This window comes from Eulemur rufifrons, chromosome 29 (assembly GCF_041146395.1).
Source record: "Eulemur rufifrons isolate Redbay chromosome 29, OSU_ERuf_1, whole genome shotgun sequence".
NCBI lineage: Eukaryota > Metazoa > Chordata > Mammalia > Primates > Lemuridae > Eulemur > Eulemur rufifrons.
The window spans coordinates 46,555,654-46,575,005 of record NC_091011.1 but is presented as its reverse complement, the minus strand read 5'-3'; the positions used below and the strand labels follow the sequence as shown (position 1 = coordinate 46,575,005).

Here is a 19,352-nt window from a genome sequence, read left to right as displayed (position 1 = left end):
TATTTATAATGAGTTTGACAACATGTCATGCTCCAATATATGCACGACAATGTTGATACGAATATCTATGATTTGGATCCTTTGAAAAATATTTTAGAAAATATTTTGGTATCATAATGTAAAGAATAAGTAATAGATTGTGCTTATTTATAAATAAATGGTTTTTTACTTGAAAACATCCCCTAAACTACTGAAATAACTGTAGAGAATGTGTACCACATGCTTCTGTGTGCATTTTGTCTCTTCTCTTACACACTAAGGTCCTTGAGAAGAGGTTCATGTCTAATTCAGTTTTGTGTCCCCCAAGTGCCAAGCACAGGACCCTCCCTGAACAGAGTATTCAATAATTTGTACAAATAGAGTCAGAAAAACTCTTATTACAGCAAAGCATTCTATATAAAGAATCCACTTCTATGTTCCCAATAGGTGTTCATAATAACAATATTTGCTTGATTTAGTTATTGAGACTTCCCAAAAATGTGTACAAATCATTGTGTATGACACTGTGTCAGGGCACAAGGATGAATGAATATGTAAGACGTATGTAACCACAATTAAAGGTAGAAACATGATAAAGAGGTAGAGATATGTAGAACAGTGTAACAAGTCAATCAGATTTGCCTTACAATCCAGCCGTAAGAGTTGATCCAGCTTGAAAAATGTAGGCAGATATCTACTGGTGAGGGGAAGCAAAAGAAATGGCATGAAAAAGAGGACCACAAAGGCAGGAAGTCAGAGAGCACACTGAGAAAGGTGATTAGCCCAATTTGGCTAGAAAACACTGTATTGAAAAGGACTATACTATGCTCTGCATGCTGAACATGGGGTTTCTGACAAACTCATAAAGAAGAGAACTAAAGCCACAGACCTGGAATAGAATGCCAGAGGAAACAGAGGTGCAGAGACAGAAGAGGGCCAAGAACAGGTAATTAGGTGTACCTATACCAGGAAGGCCTCACTGTCCTCAAAACTGCTCAGGAAGAAATGGGACTACTGCTGAGCACCATATTCTTTTATGAAAGCCAGATGGGAAAAAATATACTCGAAATTAGTCTAAAACCAAAGGAATAAATCATTCAATATGTCAAATTCTAAATGTATCAGTATCTGAGAATGTTGTCAAGCTATCACCAAGAGACATTTCTTACTCTGTTAAGAAGATAAATTACTTTCAGCTATTAACTTCTATCTAGAATGATGCTGAAGTTTTGTAACTCATTTCTAAACAATCAGTGATGAAGTAGGCAGTCTATTTAATTAAGCTATGTAATTCACATAGATAAAAAGGTCTTCATGAAGACCTGTGCATGATGCACACAAATATAAAAGATTTACTGGGAAGTTCAGTTAAGCAGAATGCAGGTAAAACCAACAAAACTTCATCAGCAGTTTTTCCCATTAGACTCAAAGGAAGAAAAAACTTCTAGTCAATATACTGCATCTAGTTTGCTGACCTTTAAGGGCAGAAAACATTATCTTAAATCATCTTTGAATGCCAAGAGTTTGGCTTTGTACCTGGTACTTAGGCTTCCTACAAAGGTGTTAAAAATTAGAAAAATGGAGAAAGAATGATCTATAACTGCTATTTCAGATTTATACAGCACAGGATGTCCTGGAGTCAGTACACAATTATAACATACAATGTGCTCATGAATGATTTTCAAATTATGTCCCTCATAGACAATGAAGACGAGAAAAAGACTGGGCTATACTTACTAAACTATACTTTATAAGGCCAGGCCAAGATAACATACAAATACATACTTTTCAATAATTTTAATATGCACTAGAACCAAAGAGTTTTTTCACTTGGCCCTAAAATTAATGAACTAGAACATTCCACTTAGTTGATGAACTAGAATATACCTCATTCTTTCAACATTTTATTTAGTTGATTTTTAAACTCCATATTGAGCTCTAAAAGCTCTAATTCTGACAATTTTCCTAAGAAAAGAATGCCATTGCTTAACATACTATAATAGTGGACTGCCTGACCCGGGAGAAAGATGATTCTTGATACCTTTATGGTTTCAGTGGGCACTCCAGGCTCTGGAACTTTATCCAAGTAAGTGGTCAAGTCTTGGTCAACATGTTCAAACACTAATGTTAGTTTGGTTTCTCGGTCTGTTCGTGACACTGTGCACACATCAAACAACCTAGAAGAAAAAGGAAAGAGATTAAGCAGGTGGCAATGAGCAAAGAAGTAACCTGTATGTCTTACATGTGTTCCTCAATTTGATCTCATAATAGGAAAAAAAAGGCCATTGCCTTTTGTGTTGACCATTCCTTGTGATCCTATGTAAAGACACCTAATGGGATCTGATACTTTAATACCAATATCATATTAAATATAAATATAATTATCAATATGAGTGCACTTGGTTAATGGTGAGAACACCCACAGTAACAAAGAGAAAGCAACACAATTGGAGCATAAGAATGATTGGAGAGTGTCCTTAAGACCTTAGGGTAGAAGTTGCCAACGCAGATAATTTCAAAAACTTGCAGTCTAGGCAAAATACATTTCTTCTTAGCTCACAGTTTGAGGATTATGAGAGACAGATTCAGCATTCTTTGGAGATACTGAACACTGCAATGAAGACTTTCCTGGAATTTAAGGTGTCACAACCATGCTTGTGAAAACAAGTGTGATGGAATATGGAAAATTTTAGTTTATTTCTAAGAGAGCCTTCTCATCCTTGGAAAGAGCATAAATTCTTAATTAGTTTTAAAATTCCAAGTACCATGTTAACCAACATTGTGAAATTTTAACACTTCTTTTCTGGGGGAAAAAACCTGCATTGGTAAACTGTATTGCCCTTAAATGATGAAAAGACAGATTAACAAATGTTACAATTAAGTTTGGATGGGTGAATCTAGTTTCTTCCATAATATCTTAAAACTAAGTCAAAATTTAAGTTTTAAAAAACAAAACCTTCAGGAGTCAAAAGAATTTTTGAGCCAAAGGACAAAATTTCCTTCAGTTTCAACCACAGCACACTATCTGGCACAACAGATTATCACCAAATGTTTGAAGAATTAAATAAAACTAGTCATAAATAAGTCATAAGTAAATTTCTTGACAAGAATGTAACATAAATTAAGCAAAGGCAAATAAAATGCTAATGCTATTCATATTTTTTTTTTTTATTTTCCTTTTTTTTAAGAGACAGGATCTCACTCTGTCACCCAGGCTGGGGTGTAGTGGTGCAATCATAGCTAACTGCAACCTCAAACTTCTGGGCCCAAGCGATCCTCCTGCCTCAGCCTCCCGAATATCTGGGACTACAGGTGCGTGCCACCACATCTGGCTAATTTTTACATTTTTTTGTAGGGATGGGGTCTCGCTATGTTGCCCAGATTGCTCTTGAACTCCTAACCTCAAACAAGCTGCCCACCTCCCCCTCCCAAGTCACTGGGATTATAGCCATGCACCACCGCACTGGGCTTATTTTCATTAATTAAAAAAAAAAAACAAAACGGAATAAACACCCTCTTCAAAGAAACTATAAATGTGCATACAACCCAATTACTAAAGCACAGAGTTGACTCTTAAATATCCAGTGTATATATTACCTCTGTTAAGTTTTTATTGCCTCGCTGCTTCACCATGCCACCCTACTACATTTCTGGGCTTTATGGGCCTCACATTTGGTACTTCTCTGTGAATCTAACCTAAATTTTAAGAGAAACTCAGAAAACACTCTAATTAAGTTAAATTGAGTGGGGCAAACAACAGAACACCAACAATTACACATACTTCACAGCTAGATCCAAACTTCTTTTTAATTATGGGCAGTTTGGGGTGAGTTCTACAAGTCCATTAAAAATCAACTGAAATCAACCAAATTATTTCTAACATTTATCTACTTCCAAATGTTCTTGATTTCTAAGTTTTAATATCTAATTTTAAATTTCATATTTTCTCCTAATGTGATTTATTCTGGAAAATTATTCTGATAAAGTAAAAACACCTAATTAATACATTTATTAAAGACAGTGCCATAAATCATATAACTCCCACACTATAAAAAATATGACTACTATCATGTATGGATTTAACACTTGGGAAGTTTATCGAGACAGCTTTTTCAACTTGTAACTGGAAGTAACTACCACCTATGCATAGGCTCCTTTGAGCCATCTTATTTCTATTAAATCCGCATTCTTAGACAACTTCATTTTTTTCTTCCTTTTGAAGAGGAAAAAGGAGTTCCACAATCACCAGTCTTCTTTATATCTGTTGCTTCTATTTTTGTAACAAAATAAAACAGCAATGAATCAAAAATGGCGTGTACTAAAATCAAATAGACACACAGGAACTGGGTCATATGCTCATTTCAGTTGTGCTTCTTTACTTAAAATATGTTTCCTATTATAATTAATACATTTAATGAAAAAAATATTGTTTATCGCTGCCTGGAGTTAACAATGATTTTAGTAACTCCAGTTTTTATTGCATTTATAGTTTATAACATATATAAGACATTTTAGTAATTTGCAAAAGAAAAGAAAATTCTACCAGGGACATAACTGGGGAATAAAGTGATCCTAAAACACTGCTGAACCAAAAAGTCACCTGCTCCCTGAACCGTTGTCTTAGAAGTTACCTAATAGCCCTGGCAGCATGCTCTATTGCTTCATCTCCCTGAAACCGTTTTCAAGCACTCTTTGCATGACACAATTCAAGAACATCTAGCCCACCCAAGTTGTTTTCCTGAAAGTTCTACCACTCTCTTCAAAATGTTAAGACTCACTGATGCCACCTGCAGCAAGTGGACTCCACGCTTAATTCTCAAAGGATGCTCAAGATATGAAAAGTGAGCTCACTGAAGCCACTGCTAATTGTCCAAACTCGTAAACCTTGGGAGAAAAGGCACTCATTTTGATTGGCAATTTTTTAAAAGTGGAATTTTAAAGAGACACGTGTGACAGTACACAGAGTAGAACATTTTTGTGTGAATTTTAATGTATATATTTTCAAATTCTTCAAAAACAATGGTGCTAGGTAGAAGTGGCTCTTGCAGGTTCAAGGAGATAAGCCTCTTTGTTTTTTATTTTCAAGGTGTCATTATTAACTTCATTTGGGAGGTGAAGTGTGTTAGAGCCTCCTTAGAAATTCACAGGTGACATCAATAGCAGTAAAAGTCCTAAGAGTATCTGTCGATACTCTCCACCTTCTGGCCCCAATGCCGGCTGACCACCAACATCCTAGAGACTTAGTACTCCACAGAAGACATTTAGGGAAATACTGCTCTTCACTAAAATATGAAATTTGGTCTAATTTAAATTTTTTCTGACTAATGTTTAGTAAACATTACTGTAATAAAAATTAACCATTATATTAGTCATAATGGGTAGGAAATGCATTTTGAATAAATAGTTGTAAATATTGACCTTAGAAGTTTTAGAATATAATATTTATGATGCTTTTTCATCTACAATGACTCCCTGTGAAATTACTCCAAATCAAGTAGTAGTCACTCTGGTGAGCAATAAAAAGAAGATAGATACTTTAGTATAAAAAATAAGTTTCACATAATGCAACTGAGCTAAACAAGAATTGAAATCCCTGGTATTGGCTGGAGGTTAACAATCTGTAATATATTTATTTAGTTATTTCATTATTTTATTTTTTAAAGAATCTTTTGTACCACAAATTGTGTAGTCAACTAAATTTCCCACATTTGGGGAAATCGTAGGGGTCAGGACATCTGGAGTACAATGGATAAACCTCACGCTGGGAAACCACTTTCGTGATCATGGTATCTCTCCTGCCACGTAGGTATTATAATATATTTATACAAATCAATGAGGAATGTGGCTAGGCTGCCTAGAACCCCTACACTTGCAAAACAAAAGAGCCAAACAGGTCTGAACATTTGAATGTAAACACTGGAAAATAACTTCAACTACATGATTCCCTATGTTGACCAACATTTTAAGACTTTCTAAAAAAAAATTTTTTTTGGCTAGATGTTCAGTAAACAGACAAAAATACCATTTCAATGATTGCATGACTGCAGTTCCATAAGAAAAATGTAGTCACACTGTGTTGAATATGAATACTGTATCTCAGATGACTTTTAGAGGAAAAGAACATTTTCAACATATATTCATTAGAACTTAGCTTAATGTGCACCAAGTGAGTGTTCAAAAAGTAGAAGTGAAAAGTGGTTACCAGCATTTACTAAGGCTAGGAATTCAGTTTAGCTGTGCAAAAACGCAATCCAAAAAAGGCAGATAGGTCGTTATCATTTCACAATTAAGTCGGCCAAGCTCCTAACTATCCCATAAAGTAAGTTCTCTTGCTGTCTCTATTGTCCTGACCCTCCAGCTGCAGGGCAGAGAACAGGCTTTGCAGTCCAGCAAAGCACTTGGCTTTCCAGCTGTCCTAGTGATGTAATTATCTCATAAGAAAATATCTCTGTGAATTAACTCTGCATCCTACCCATTGTAATTCTTAATGACTGCTTCCTGTTCATGTTCTCAATTTAACTTGCTATTCTGGATCTAATGCATAGGCAAGTTGCCTTCATCTAATGGATGGGATTACATCCAATAGGTTTGGGATTTCCAAAGATTACAATTTACAAAGGTCTCCCAAACAACATGCTTTGTAAACACAGCCCTGCCTTTCTATTGTGGCAATAATAAAAGGGAAATCTGTATTATTTACTGTGATTAAACTTTGACTGGTCACAGGAAGTTCTATGAGGATTTTTTTCCTGTTACTTTTCCCCCCCATACTCTTGAATATTTGGACATCAAATAGGTCAAGAGCTGAGAGACTTCTGACACAGCTGCCTAAGGGCCACAGCAAAATTTATTTGAACCAGGGCTGGTATTTGGAATCGAGAATTTTTTTTAATTATCTAATCTCCTCCCTCTAATAGTCCATGAAGTACATTCTGTAGCTTGTATGCACCAAATTTATGTTCACGCATCTCACTAGTCCTACACTAATGGATACTGGCTAGGGTATTCTCTTTTTGCTCATTACATGTAGACTGTGTGTGTACTTATTTTCAACCAACATCAAATGGTATAGCTCCAGAAGTATTTGCCACCAACAATAAACATTTTGTTAGAAGGAAACTGTTATTTCAGGAACAACCATAAATGTTAACCAGAACCTACCATGTGCAGGCACTATAATCAGTTTCACAGTTTCCAACAGATATGAAGATATGACAAGTATTGTCTTTAAGAGCTTTATTATCCAGTTGTGGGTGAGAAGACTTACATGTAAAACTGCAAGTAATGATATATGGCGATGTATTAGTACCAAATAAATTCTATAAATACCATGTGCAACTTTATGTATCACATCAGAGTAAATTCATTCTACATCCTATTATAATAGAACACAGGTGGTCTCTGCTTTGCCAGCAGCCATTTACCTCTCCTGGAAACCATACCCTTATTTTATGTTGAGGAATCATTCCTCTCCACGTTCAGGCAATATGGTTTTGAGGGCAGGGGCCCAAGGATGACATGTGCCTGACCCTGAACAATGTGACAATGATTAATTCAGGGATGGACATGACTGTGAGAATCAGTCCCAGGAATTTTGCTAGAACTTCTGGGAGAGTAAAGCTCTCTTTATACTGGGATTACCCAACTGGCAAAGTATACACCTGCAGCTGCTGATGGCTGTCTTTGCCACCACTTTAGTGAACCTACATGGAATGCAGCCAACACAGAAGAGGGCCACAGCACAGGGATGGTAGGCAAGAGATTCCGGATGACATTGTTGAAGTGCCTGGACCCACTTGTGCCTGATCTACTCCCTGGATTTATTAGTTATGTGAGCCAGTAAAGTCTCTTTTTTGCTTACCCAGCTCAAGTTGGGTTTTTATTACTTGCAACAAAAAATTGTCCTGTGACATCTATAAATATTTTGAAATGACTAAATGACTTCAAAACATCAATATCTGACCTCAAATACATCTTCTATAGGAGACAACATGAGTTTAATTCAAGCACGTAAGCCTTAATAGTGTTCTCTAAGTGACTGTACCAGTTCTCTGACTTGGCTGGGAGAATGTTCACCTTAAATGGCTTCTCCATTCGCATGTCCATGGGGCAAAAATAATTGACAGCAGCAGACCAGATTAATTCCTCTCTCCCAGGGAGCCAGGCAGCTTCCTCCCACACCCTATTTGAGGTTCCTGGTCTGACCGTAGAGATATTTTATGAAGAAAAAGCAGAGAAAGGAAGAAGATGACACACAGACAAAGTCATAACAAACAGGAATATGGAACCTAGAACAGGCAGGGATTCAATGGGCCAGAGGACGTGAGGAGAGAAAGAGAAGTATTTAAAAATAATACAAAGATGCAGAGTTCAATTAATTTAAAGGTTGAATCCAATGCACAGAGGCATGTTCTCCTGAAAGCCTCAATTAGACAACCCCCTGCCCACTCGTTATTGCTGAAAAGTGGAAAAGCACAGGAACGTCAAACCAACAATATCCCTAAAGCACAGAAACCCCTTGTGTTCATACTGTTAAGTTTACGGCTGCCATATCTGACATGGGAATGCAAAGTCAACATCTTTTACTTAGTATTACTAAATCATTTTATTCTTAGAGCCTTCAAGAGTGTTCATAAGATAGTTTCATAGTTTATCTTCTGAATCTCATCTCTAGAGATGCTATTAATCTGGTTTCAGCTTCTGTGTACAAACACCTGGGACTGTGGCTCCCTGAATTAGTATCTTCTGATTCTGTTAGCCAAAAAAATGTTTTACAGACATAACAGGAAACCCCCAAACTGGGCAAATTCACAAGATGCTATTGTACTATAGTAAATATTGAAAATAGAGCAAACAGTAAAACTTGTGTATATGGAAACACACTCCAACCACACAATCAGCAACAGAACTAGTATACCACGAGGTAGGCCCCAAATTAGCTATGCAGGATGGCTTGATGGGTATATGGGATGCCCATATATTGCTCTGCTTGTATTCAAGATGAATTCCTGTACTGGACATTAAATAATAGAATTTATCCTTCTTCCATAGTCCTACAGCAAGTACTAGAGGCATTCTTACATTATCAAACACAATTCTTCAAACTGCTAATGTATTCTATCTGAATGAAAGGCAGAGAGAAGAATGAGATGGTAGCATCGCTCAGTTATGCTAACTACATGCTATTATGGGGAAAAGGAAAATACTACTTTAAAGCTAAAACAAAGAATAAAAATCATAAACATAATTGTTGTCTTACAGTATGGAAAAAGGATGGTATTTTCAGGGACAAAATATTTGATAAGTGAACTCTGAGTCACCACGTGGAACATTATCTCTCCAAAGACAAGAGAAAGAAGACACAAACAGCTAAGCAATCATGAGTTGATACTTTTGCTAAGAGTCCAGTTCCAATACAAAATAGTTTTGGAAGTTCAAAAAGAACATAAAGCCAACTCTACAAAATGAAGGAAACTGCCAATTGAGAAAATTAGGGACTAGATAGAATATAGAACAATTCCTCAACCCCAGCTATAGTTGGGGAATGGGAGATTATCCCTTTACCTCTTAAGGTCCCTACCTAGGCATCATGAACTTTTAGCCTTTTCCTTAAACAACAGTTAACGGTTAACTTCAACCAGCCACTTCACAAACATAGATATGTTGGCTAAAATATGGGCCTAACAAAAGCGAATGGATTAAGGACACCAAAAAATCTGTGGCATTTGGTGAGAGGGTAGGGTGGAGGGACCACAAAGTCCCAAGCCCTAATGGCAGGTCAGAGATTACAGATTAGCAAACTAGAGATAGCCTTCAACTGGAATTGCCTCTTGGTACTTTTGCTTACTCCTTTCTTTTAATTCTCTGTGGCACTTAGAGCAGTGTCTGACACACAGGAAGTGTTCAATAAATGTTTACTGAATAAATGAAATTTTTCAAAATTATAACTTAGGGAAAAGTCAGAAGCAAAGTAAAAGACAGGATCCTTTGAGATGTCATTAGGAAAGCACAGCTTTCTGAGTTAGCCAAATTTTATGAATGATGTTAAATGAAGACTCAAACATTAATATATTGTATTTATTAGTTAATACTTATTAGTTTGCTCCCTGTTTACTTCTATATATTTTGACTTTTTTAATCCTCACGACAATACTATGATATGGTATTCATTTTAGAGATGAATAGACATATGTACACAAATGTTCACTGTAGCATCAACCATAATAGCTCAAGAGCAGAAATAACCCAAATGTCCACCAACTGATGAATGGGTAAACAAAAGGTGGTATATCTGTACAACAGAATATTATTTGGTACTAAAGAGAAATGAAGTACAGATACATGCTATGATGTGGATAAACCTTGAAAAGATTATGCTAAGTGAAAGAAGCCAATCACAAAAGGCTACATATTGCATAATTTCATTTATATGAAATGTCTAGAACAGGCAGATCCGTAAGAGACAGAAAGTAGATTAGAGTGGTTGCCTAAGACTGGGGGCAGGAGGAGAGGGTGGAGGAATGGGGACTGACTGATAATGGGCCTTGGGTTTTCTTTGAGGGTGATGAAAAAGTTCTAAATTTAGATCATGGTGATGGTTGCAAAACTCAGTAAATATACTGAACTGTATACTCATAACGGGTAAATTTTACAGTATGTAAGTTCTATCTCAATAAAGTGGTTTAAAAACAAAAACAGTGGTAGAGAGGCTTAATACTTTGTCTAAGGCACTGGGGACAGTAAGTAGTGGAGATGGGACTGGAAATATGAAACCTGTCTGGCACCAGAATCTGATCTAACCACTCGGTTATTCTGCCTCTGTACACAGCACACCACATGAGGCTGCAGCAAAGCAGGGGCCAGTGCTGCAGAGACTCTCTGTCGTAGAAGAGACACAGTGCTGACAGGCACTGTGGGAATGCCAATCCCAAAATGTCTGTGGTCAGTTTAGAGATCCCAATATATACTTTATGTGTGGGACTGAAAAAAAAAAAAAGTTCAGAAAATTCACAGAAAAAATTTAAAAAAGCTGAAGACAGTTGATCTCCTAAACCCTGTTGTGTTCTTCCCTTGACTAGGTAGAAAAATGACACACTTCAATTCACCCAACAGAGCTTGAAAAAGAGATTCTGATCTCAAAGATCTATGAGTTAAGTGATATTTTTAAAAGCAAAGTGAACAGTTCTGGCTTGAGTCACATAGAGTGCGGAACATTCTGGACAACTTTCAACATTCAGTTCTCTCTCCATTTCTGACCGGTAAAAGACCTGCTCTCCAGCTTTGGGCCTCTCTTGAGGAAAAACGACTAAGCAGCCAAAACTAGGCCACTGTCTGTGAGGAAGACTGTCTGCTGGGTCTTAGAAGAAAACCAACCAAGCTTTACCTATACCCTGAGCCAAAAATCTTTCATAATCACATCCTCAGTAGGTGAGAAAATTTATCCCAGCAATAATTCACTCAGGTACTTATGATTAGGTTCTTATCTAACAAAACAATCACTGAAATTAGTTCCTTTTAAGGAAACAAAAATGACCATAAACATGAGAAAATCTTAAACCTTAGCAGTAACTTAAACAGAAATGAAAACATCACTGATGTACTAGTTAAGCTCTTCAAATTGCACAAAAACAAACAAACAAAAAAACATGTTTAATGATACAACTGCACAGCATTTGTGGAAATGGGCCCACATCACCGTGGGAATATGAATTGATAAAAACCCTTCTGGAGAGTAATATGGCCATACTTATCTATCTATCTATCTGCACATGCATACATATATACATATATACGTGATACAGATCCATAATTATTGAACATGTAAAGGCATTCATATTATAAAAGGAAAATATAAATTCCAAGTATATGCAGTACAATTCCACATATGTAAACAAAATGCTTATCTCTGGGTAATAAGATTATGGAATTGTTGTGTTCTGCTATTTGCTTATCTGAACCTTCTACAATGAAAACCTATTAATTTTTAATAAGAAAAAAATAAGTATTTTTAAAACAAGAATTATAAAATCTTCTTTTCTCATTCATGTTTTCTTCCTTCTACTACTCATATACTCTTCTTCAATCTGCTCCTCGTAGTTAATAAGAAATATCCTAATCATCAATCCTGAAAGGGTAGTTTTGAAAATTAAATATATAAACATTGTAAATTCTTAATTTTGTTCTAGGAGAAAAAAGTAATATGCATGCATTACTGTCTCATTGAAGGCATGTAACAATATGGAGAGACTCTATTAAAAAGAATATGGAAAAAACAAAATTATTTTTCTGATAACTGATTAGAAGGTCTAAAGTTAAAGAATTACCAAGAAACAAAAGAGAAACCATGATAGTATACAAAGTCTTCAAATTAATCTAGTTTTCATTATACAAGCCAAAGAAAAATCCTGCGTAGTAAAATTACAAAATTTTATAAGTAGGAGAACTTTAGAGATGACCTAGTTCTGCACAGTTTTGCAGGTGAAGAAACGCAGGCTAAGAGAGAGCAGAATGGCAAAGCAAATGAAGGAACAGGTCACCTAGGTCTCATGACTAAGAATTCAGTGCCCTTTCTAATACAACAAGATATAAACAATCAAAATAATTAATTAAAGCATGGTCAAAAAAAAAAAGGTCCTTATAAAAACTAACATCTAACATCTTGTATCTTTAAATTGGATCTGTTCCAGCAAAATTTCCAGGAATTACTGTGTAAAGAACTGAGAAAAATTCTACAAACATATTTTAAGAACACCAGTGGAAAACCATATTAAAAGATTAGGAAATAGAACACAGATGGAAAAGTTAAATGAACTGGTATCTCTACCAACTGCTAAACTTAAGGATCTATTAATAAAATTGATTTTCTTTTTGCTCAGGTGGAAAAACTTGTAAAAATTAAGTTATGATTTGTTATATCTCTATAAGTCAGTTTATCTTCTAGGAGTATTTCAAATAATAAGGTAAACACTTCATGGTGTAACAGTAATTAAAAACTAAGAGAGATAAGAACTTTGTAAACGTAGCTGCAACTATCTCTTCCAAGGTGCACTTTTTTTTTTTGCAAAGAACCACAAGCATACCTCATACTGGGAATCTATCAGGCAACTGAGTATTCCACGTAAGTGAATATTTTAGATACCTGATGCTTACCCATCTGAATCCCCCAAACTATTTTAAAAAATTAAATTTTTAATGTAATTCTTGGTAGTATGCATTTGAACATTTTCTTGACTTTTTAAGCACAATATACTGATTATGTTCTACTGATAAATGATTCATGGTCATTATTATTACCATTAAATTACAATCATTTAATTCAGTGCCATTATTATGATCATTTATTTGACTGCCTATTAAGTACCTGCAGATGAAACCAAAAGATCCACAATGAGACACATTATAATCAGACTGTTAAAGCCAAAAGCAAAGAGAGGATCTTCAAAGTAGCAAAAGAGAATCAACACATCACACACCAGGGATCTGCAATGAGATTAACAGCTAACTTCTCATCAGCAACCACGGAGGGCAGAAGGCAATGGGATAACAATTTTACAGTGTTGGAAGAAAAAATTGTTTAGCCAAGAATTCTCTATCTGGCAAAACTATCCTTCAAAAATAAAGGCAAAATTAACACGTTCTCAGATAAATAAAAGCTGAGGGAGTTCACTGCCAGCAGACCTGCCCTAAAAGAAATGCTAACGGGAGTCCTTCAGGCTGAAATAAAAGGACACTAGACAGTAACTCAGAGTCATATGAAGAAATAAAGAACATTGGCAAAAATACCTAACTACAAAAGGTAAATATAAAAGCCAGTATTACCATATTTTGGTTTGTAACTCTTGTTTTCTTATATGACTTAAAAGACAAATGCATATGACAATAATTATAAATCTATGTTAATGACCACACAATGTATAAAGATGTAATCTGTGACAATACAGCATAAAGGGAAGAGACAGAGCTATACAGAAAAAAGTTTTTATACACTATTAAAGCTATGTTAGTATTAATTCACCCTAGATTGTTCCAAATTTAAGATGTTCATTATAATCTCTGGGGTAACCACTGAGAAATTCTTTCTTTTGAAACTCTCTTCATATCCTGAGTGATATTTTCTTGAATATCCTCTCAAATTTACCACTTAGGAGCCCCTAGAGTAAGCCTGGGACTGTACCAGAGACTTAATATATGCAAACTCACTGAATCCTTTCATATCCCTGTAAAGTAGATACCATTATTCTCATTTTATAGATAAAGCAGCTAAGATTCAGAGGATAATTTGTTCAAGGGCATAGAGCAGAGATAAGACACAGATCCAGGATTCAAATTAGAAACCAACACAGGCCTCTCTCTCCTTGATTTGGACCTATTATACCTAGAGTCTCACGGTCCCATTCTCTTCTTACCCAATACACCACCGCACCACCAACACAACATAATCAATGACAAACGATAATGATCTCATTTATGATCACGGCTTCAAAGAGTATCTAAAGGTTGGTCAATCTCCAATCTGTCTTTCCAAAATAGTTCTCTCTCCAAACTCCATATCCAGTTACCTTTTGGACAACTTCACCCAATACTCTGAAAACCTCAATTTCAACATGTCTAGAACAGAGCTCATCCCCCTTGGTGAACTGTACCACCATCCAAACAATTTTCTAAGCCCATAAACCTTCAAGTAATCCTAGAGTCTCCTATTTTCCCATATGTCCAGTCAACTACCAGTTTCACTACCCGAAAATTTCTCCATTCACTGTCACTTCCTGAGTTCAGGTACTCGTCCCTCTTTGCTGGTCTTCTATAGCAGGGCTTAATCCTATTTCCTTGCACTCGCCCTTCACTCTGGTCAATGAACCTTCTACAGTGTACATCTGATCATAACACTGAATAAATACATTTAACCAGCAAACATTTACTAAATATTTGTTATTTCCTAAGTATTGGATCGAGCACTAGGGATAGAAAGATCAAAAGGTAAAGGACATTTTCTTAATTTGTTCAGAGTCTAGAGGGGAAGGCAGACATAAAGAGACAAATTCTGTAAACACTGATGTGTATGTGTATAAAATATAGATCTTAAAATACCATACGTATTCTAAGATAGCTCTATCTATCTATATAGACACACACATATACACCCACATCATATTTTAAGAGTGAGTAAGAGGCACCCAACCCAGACATGTAGGAAAAGGTTTGTAGAAGATATGGCAACTGAATTGTCTTAGAGTAAAAGGAGTTACCCTAGCAAGTGGCAAAAAAAGGGCACTTGCAACCAAGAGAAAGTGTGAACAAAGGGACAGCAAGAAGTCCCAGTGGAGAGAAACTGTGTGTGCCATAAAGAACTTTTATCTTATGGAAAGTGGGTATTTACTTTTTGATTTTCAAATAGCTCAAACTGATGACACGGATAAGGGGAAGAGTGACAAGAAGTCCAGTAAGCAGACTATTGCTGCAGTAGTACAGGGAGAATAAAGAGGGCCTGTCCTAAGGAATTGGCAGCAAGGATGGAGAGGAGAGTACAGATTCCAGAAATATTTAGGAGGTTGAATTGGCAGGACTTGCTAAAGTGTCTAAATGTGGCGGGGGTGGAGGGATGGGGAAGGAGGAGAAGCCAAGGATGACTCACAGGCTTTTGACTTTGGGGACTTGGTGCCACCCCAGGAGATACAGCAGTGTTCCCAGATCTTTGGTTTTCAGGGACCTGTAAACTTTCCAACAACTTCAGAGCTCAGATAGAAGGTTGCCAACTAAAGACATAAATATCCCCTACCATCTACAATCAACACCGTTTCATAAAGAAAGCACATTTTAACACCAAAAATGTGAATAGATTTTCTTTGTGAAAAATTCACCACAGGGCCCTTATTTTTCTAATTGTGTCACTGATGGTGGAAAATTGGCACCAGGCCTCAGACCAACACTGGGAAGCCCTGAGATAGAGATACAGGAGAAGTCGGTTCGGCAACAAGATGATGAGTTGAAGGCAAAAGAATATGTAGTTCCTGCCCTTGCTAACTTCCACGCTATAGGAATGTCCAGCCCACATATAAAGGGTTATAAAAAAGTTCAGATGTTGTTGGAAGCCCTGAAGGAGAGGCATTCAACTGTGCCTCTAGGGGAAGTAGCTGAGGAGGTGAGTCTCAAAGGACAGTCTGGAATTTGCCAGATAAACAAAGGAAGTTTGGCATGGTCCCGGCAGAAGGAACAGCATAGCCAATGGTATGTAGGTATGCAGGAAAATTCATACTTGGGGAATTGCGGATAGTTTGGCATGACTTGGTGATTATCTTGGAAAATGGCAAGAGAAGAGCTGGAAGAGTACAGAGAAGTGAAATTATGAAGGGTTTGGTAATCCAGGCTAAGAACTCTGGAAATTATCTTATGGGCATTGGAGAAGAACCGAAGAACTTTACAGTGGGTAATGCTATGGCCAGATTTGTCACTTGGAAATACTACTCTGGCTGCAGTATGGAAATTGGACTGTAGGAGAATAAAACTGGAGGTGAGGAAAACAAGTATGCAGTGTCTGCAAAAGGACCAGGTAAAAAAATACAGACAGGTTAAAGAAATAGAAGCAACAGAGATACCAATACAACCAACAAATATTTACTGAGCACCTATACTCTTCAGTAGTATATAAAGATCATTAGACAAGATCCCTGCTTTTTTAGAGCTTATTTTCTATTGACATTAAACAAAATTCAAATCACACTTTACATAATGCTTTGCAATTTTAAAAGTTTAATGATGCACCAAAAGCTTTCACAAATCTATCTCCATTTTTAAGTTGCACTGAATTATGTTCTATATGTAATTTATTAAACCATTTCCCTATTCTTGTAACATTGGCTCATTATTATCTTATGATAAAGTCCTAGAAGTGGCACTGCAAAAATCAAAAGGTATATCCTTTTTCTGAGTTGGCATATATACACTTTTTAAAAGTTCTTGATCCAAACCACCTGACAGAAGACTACACCAATTTATACTCCCATAGTGGTATCTAGAAATAGAATCCAAAAGATTTGGTGATCTACCAGAATGCACAAGTTGAAGGAGGGGAAGAAGTTCAGAATGACTTTCAGACTTCTGATTCAGGCAACAATGTAGATGGTGGTGCTACTTCCAAAGACCAGAAGAAGAGAAGAAAATAAGATGTGGGGAATAATTAATGGCTTCACTCTGGAAGAGATTAATTTGAGATGTCTGTGACATTCAGGTTATAATATCCAGTACACAATTGTCAGTACATACTTAGAGCTTTGGACACAGGTCAAGGAATAGTTTGGGAACTTATTAGCATCCAGATGAGACAGAATCTTGGAGACCATAATATGCAACAGAGAGGTAGGCAAGAAAATAGCTGAAGAAAATGATGTCGCAAAAAAAAGAAAAAAAAAATCAAAGGAATTAAAACAATTCCATTTATAGTATCATCAAAAACAACAACATACTTAGGTATAAGTTTGACAAAAAAAGTTCACTGTACACTGAAAATTATAAAACGATATTGAAATAAAGAAGATATAAATAAATGGAAAAACATCCATATTCATGGATCAGAAAGAACTGATATTGTTAAGAGGCAATGCTCCCCCAAATTGCTCTATAGCTTTGATGTAATCCATATCAAAATCCTCGCTGGCTTTTTAGTAGAAATTGACCAGCTGATCCTAAAATTCACATGAAAATGCAAGGGACCCAGCACAACAAAAACAATCTTGAAAAAGTGGGAGGACTTATACTTCTTGATTTCAGAACTTACTACAAGCTACAGTACATAAGACAGTATGGTAATGGCACAAAGACAGACATATAGAGCAATGAAATAGAATTGACAGTGCAGAAATTAACCCTCATGTTTATGCTAAACTGATTTTCAACAAGGGTGTCAATACCATTCACTCAGGGAAAAAATAATCTTTTCAACAAATGATGCTAGGAAAACTGGATATTCACGTGCAAATGAATGAGGCAGGACCCTAACCTCACAACATATACAAAAAATTAACTCAAATGAACCACAAACATAAATGTAAGAGCTAAAACTATAAATTCTTAGGAAAAAAATCAAGTAAATCTTCATGATTTTGGGTCAGGCAATGATATCTTAGATATTACATCAAAGGAACAAACAGAAGAAAGAAAAGATAAACTGAATTCATCAAAATTAAAAATGCTCATTTATTTATATGAAATGGCCAGAATAAGCAAATCTATAGAAACAGAAAGATTAGGGTTGCCTAGAGACAGGAATGGGTGTGGGGGTTGGGAGAAAGTGGGGAGTGACTGCTAATAGGTATGAGTTTTTTTAGGGAGAATGAAAAAGTTCTAAAATTAGATTGTGACAATGGTTCGACAACCCTGTAAATATACTAAAAACACTGAATCGCCCACTTTAAGTGGGTGAATTTATTGCATGTCAATTATATCAATAAAGCTGTTTAAAAATAATCAAGGGACGAGACAGTTTCAAGAAGAAAGAAGTGATCAGTGGCATATAAGACAAAAAAGTACACTCTGTCCTTTAAAATCCTCTTATTGTCTCTTATCCATAGGACAAAGTAGCAGTACAAACAGCTAACATTTATTGAGTGCTTACTGTGTGCCAGACTCTATGCTAAGAACTTTATCTGTGCTTATGTATTTAAACCTCTTCACCCTATAACATAGGTACCATCCGCTCTCTTTTACAGATGAAAAGAATTGAGGCATAGAAGATTAGGAAACTGCCGAGGATCCCAAAAATTGTAAATGAAAGACCCAGGATTTAAGCTCAGATAATCAGGCAAGAGAATCCTCATTCTTAACCACTGCATAGTACACTCACAGTTTATTAGGACCCTCATGAACTTGCCTCTGCTGAACCCTCTATCCTCATGTTTTAATTGAATTCTATCTATTCTGAAATACTTGCAGTTCCTAGAATGTGCGTGGTTTTTGTGCTGTGCCTTGACATAAACTATTACCTCTGCCTAGTAAGTTCTTTTTTTCTCTGTCCGTCTGGTGACCTTCAAGATTCTGCTCAGAGTAAACATTCTCCACGATCCTTACTTGTCTCCCCTTCCATTCTCCTTCTCCCAAAGCCAGGACTCCTCCTGGCTACCACAACACACCTGGCTCATTGGGGGCACTCAGCCATGATTGCTGAATGAATAAACAAATGAATACAAATATTCATTTGTCCTATAAGAGAGTGCACTGTATGTTTGGAAACAGTCTGAACCAAGTCTGATAAATTAAATGGGGGATCAGGCTGAGTAATATTCTTTTGGGTCCAAAAAGAGGTGTGATAATAAAGTAAAGATGTTGATTTTTTGGTTTGGCTCATGAAACAGTTCTAAAGACAATTCCAAAAGAGTCTGAAA

The 19,352-nt window shown here is 36.2% G+C and overlaps 1 protein-coding gene and 1 pseudogene across 1 annotated transcript in view; both read right to left on the bottom strand.

Moving 5' to 3' along the window:
- The window catches only part of CDK6 (cyclin dependent kinase 6), a 197,865-nt gene that overhangs the window by 143,663 nt on the left and 34,850 nt on the right, over positions 1-19,352 (bottom strand). The window contains exon 2 of the mRNA XM_069461955.1: positions 2,021-2,156. Coding sequence (XP_069318056.1) covers positions 2,021-2,156 — 136 coding nt within the window. The remainder of the gene's footprint in view (positions 1-2,020; positions 2,157-19,352) is intronic.
- Positions 5,638-5,789, bottom strand: LOC138377765 (U1 spliceosomal RNA; annotated as a pseudogene).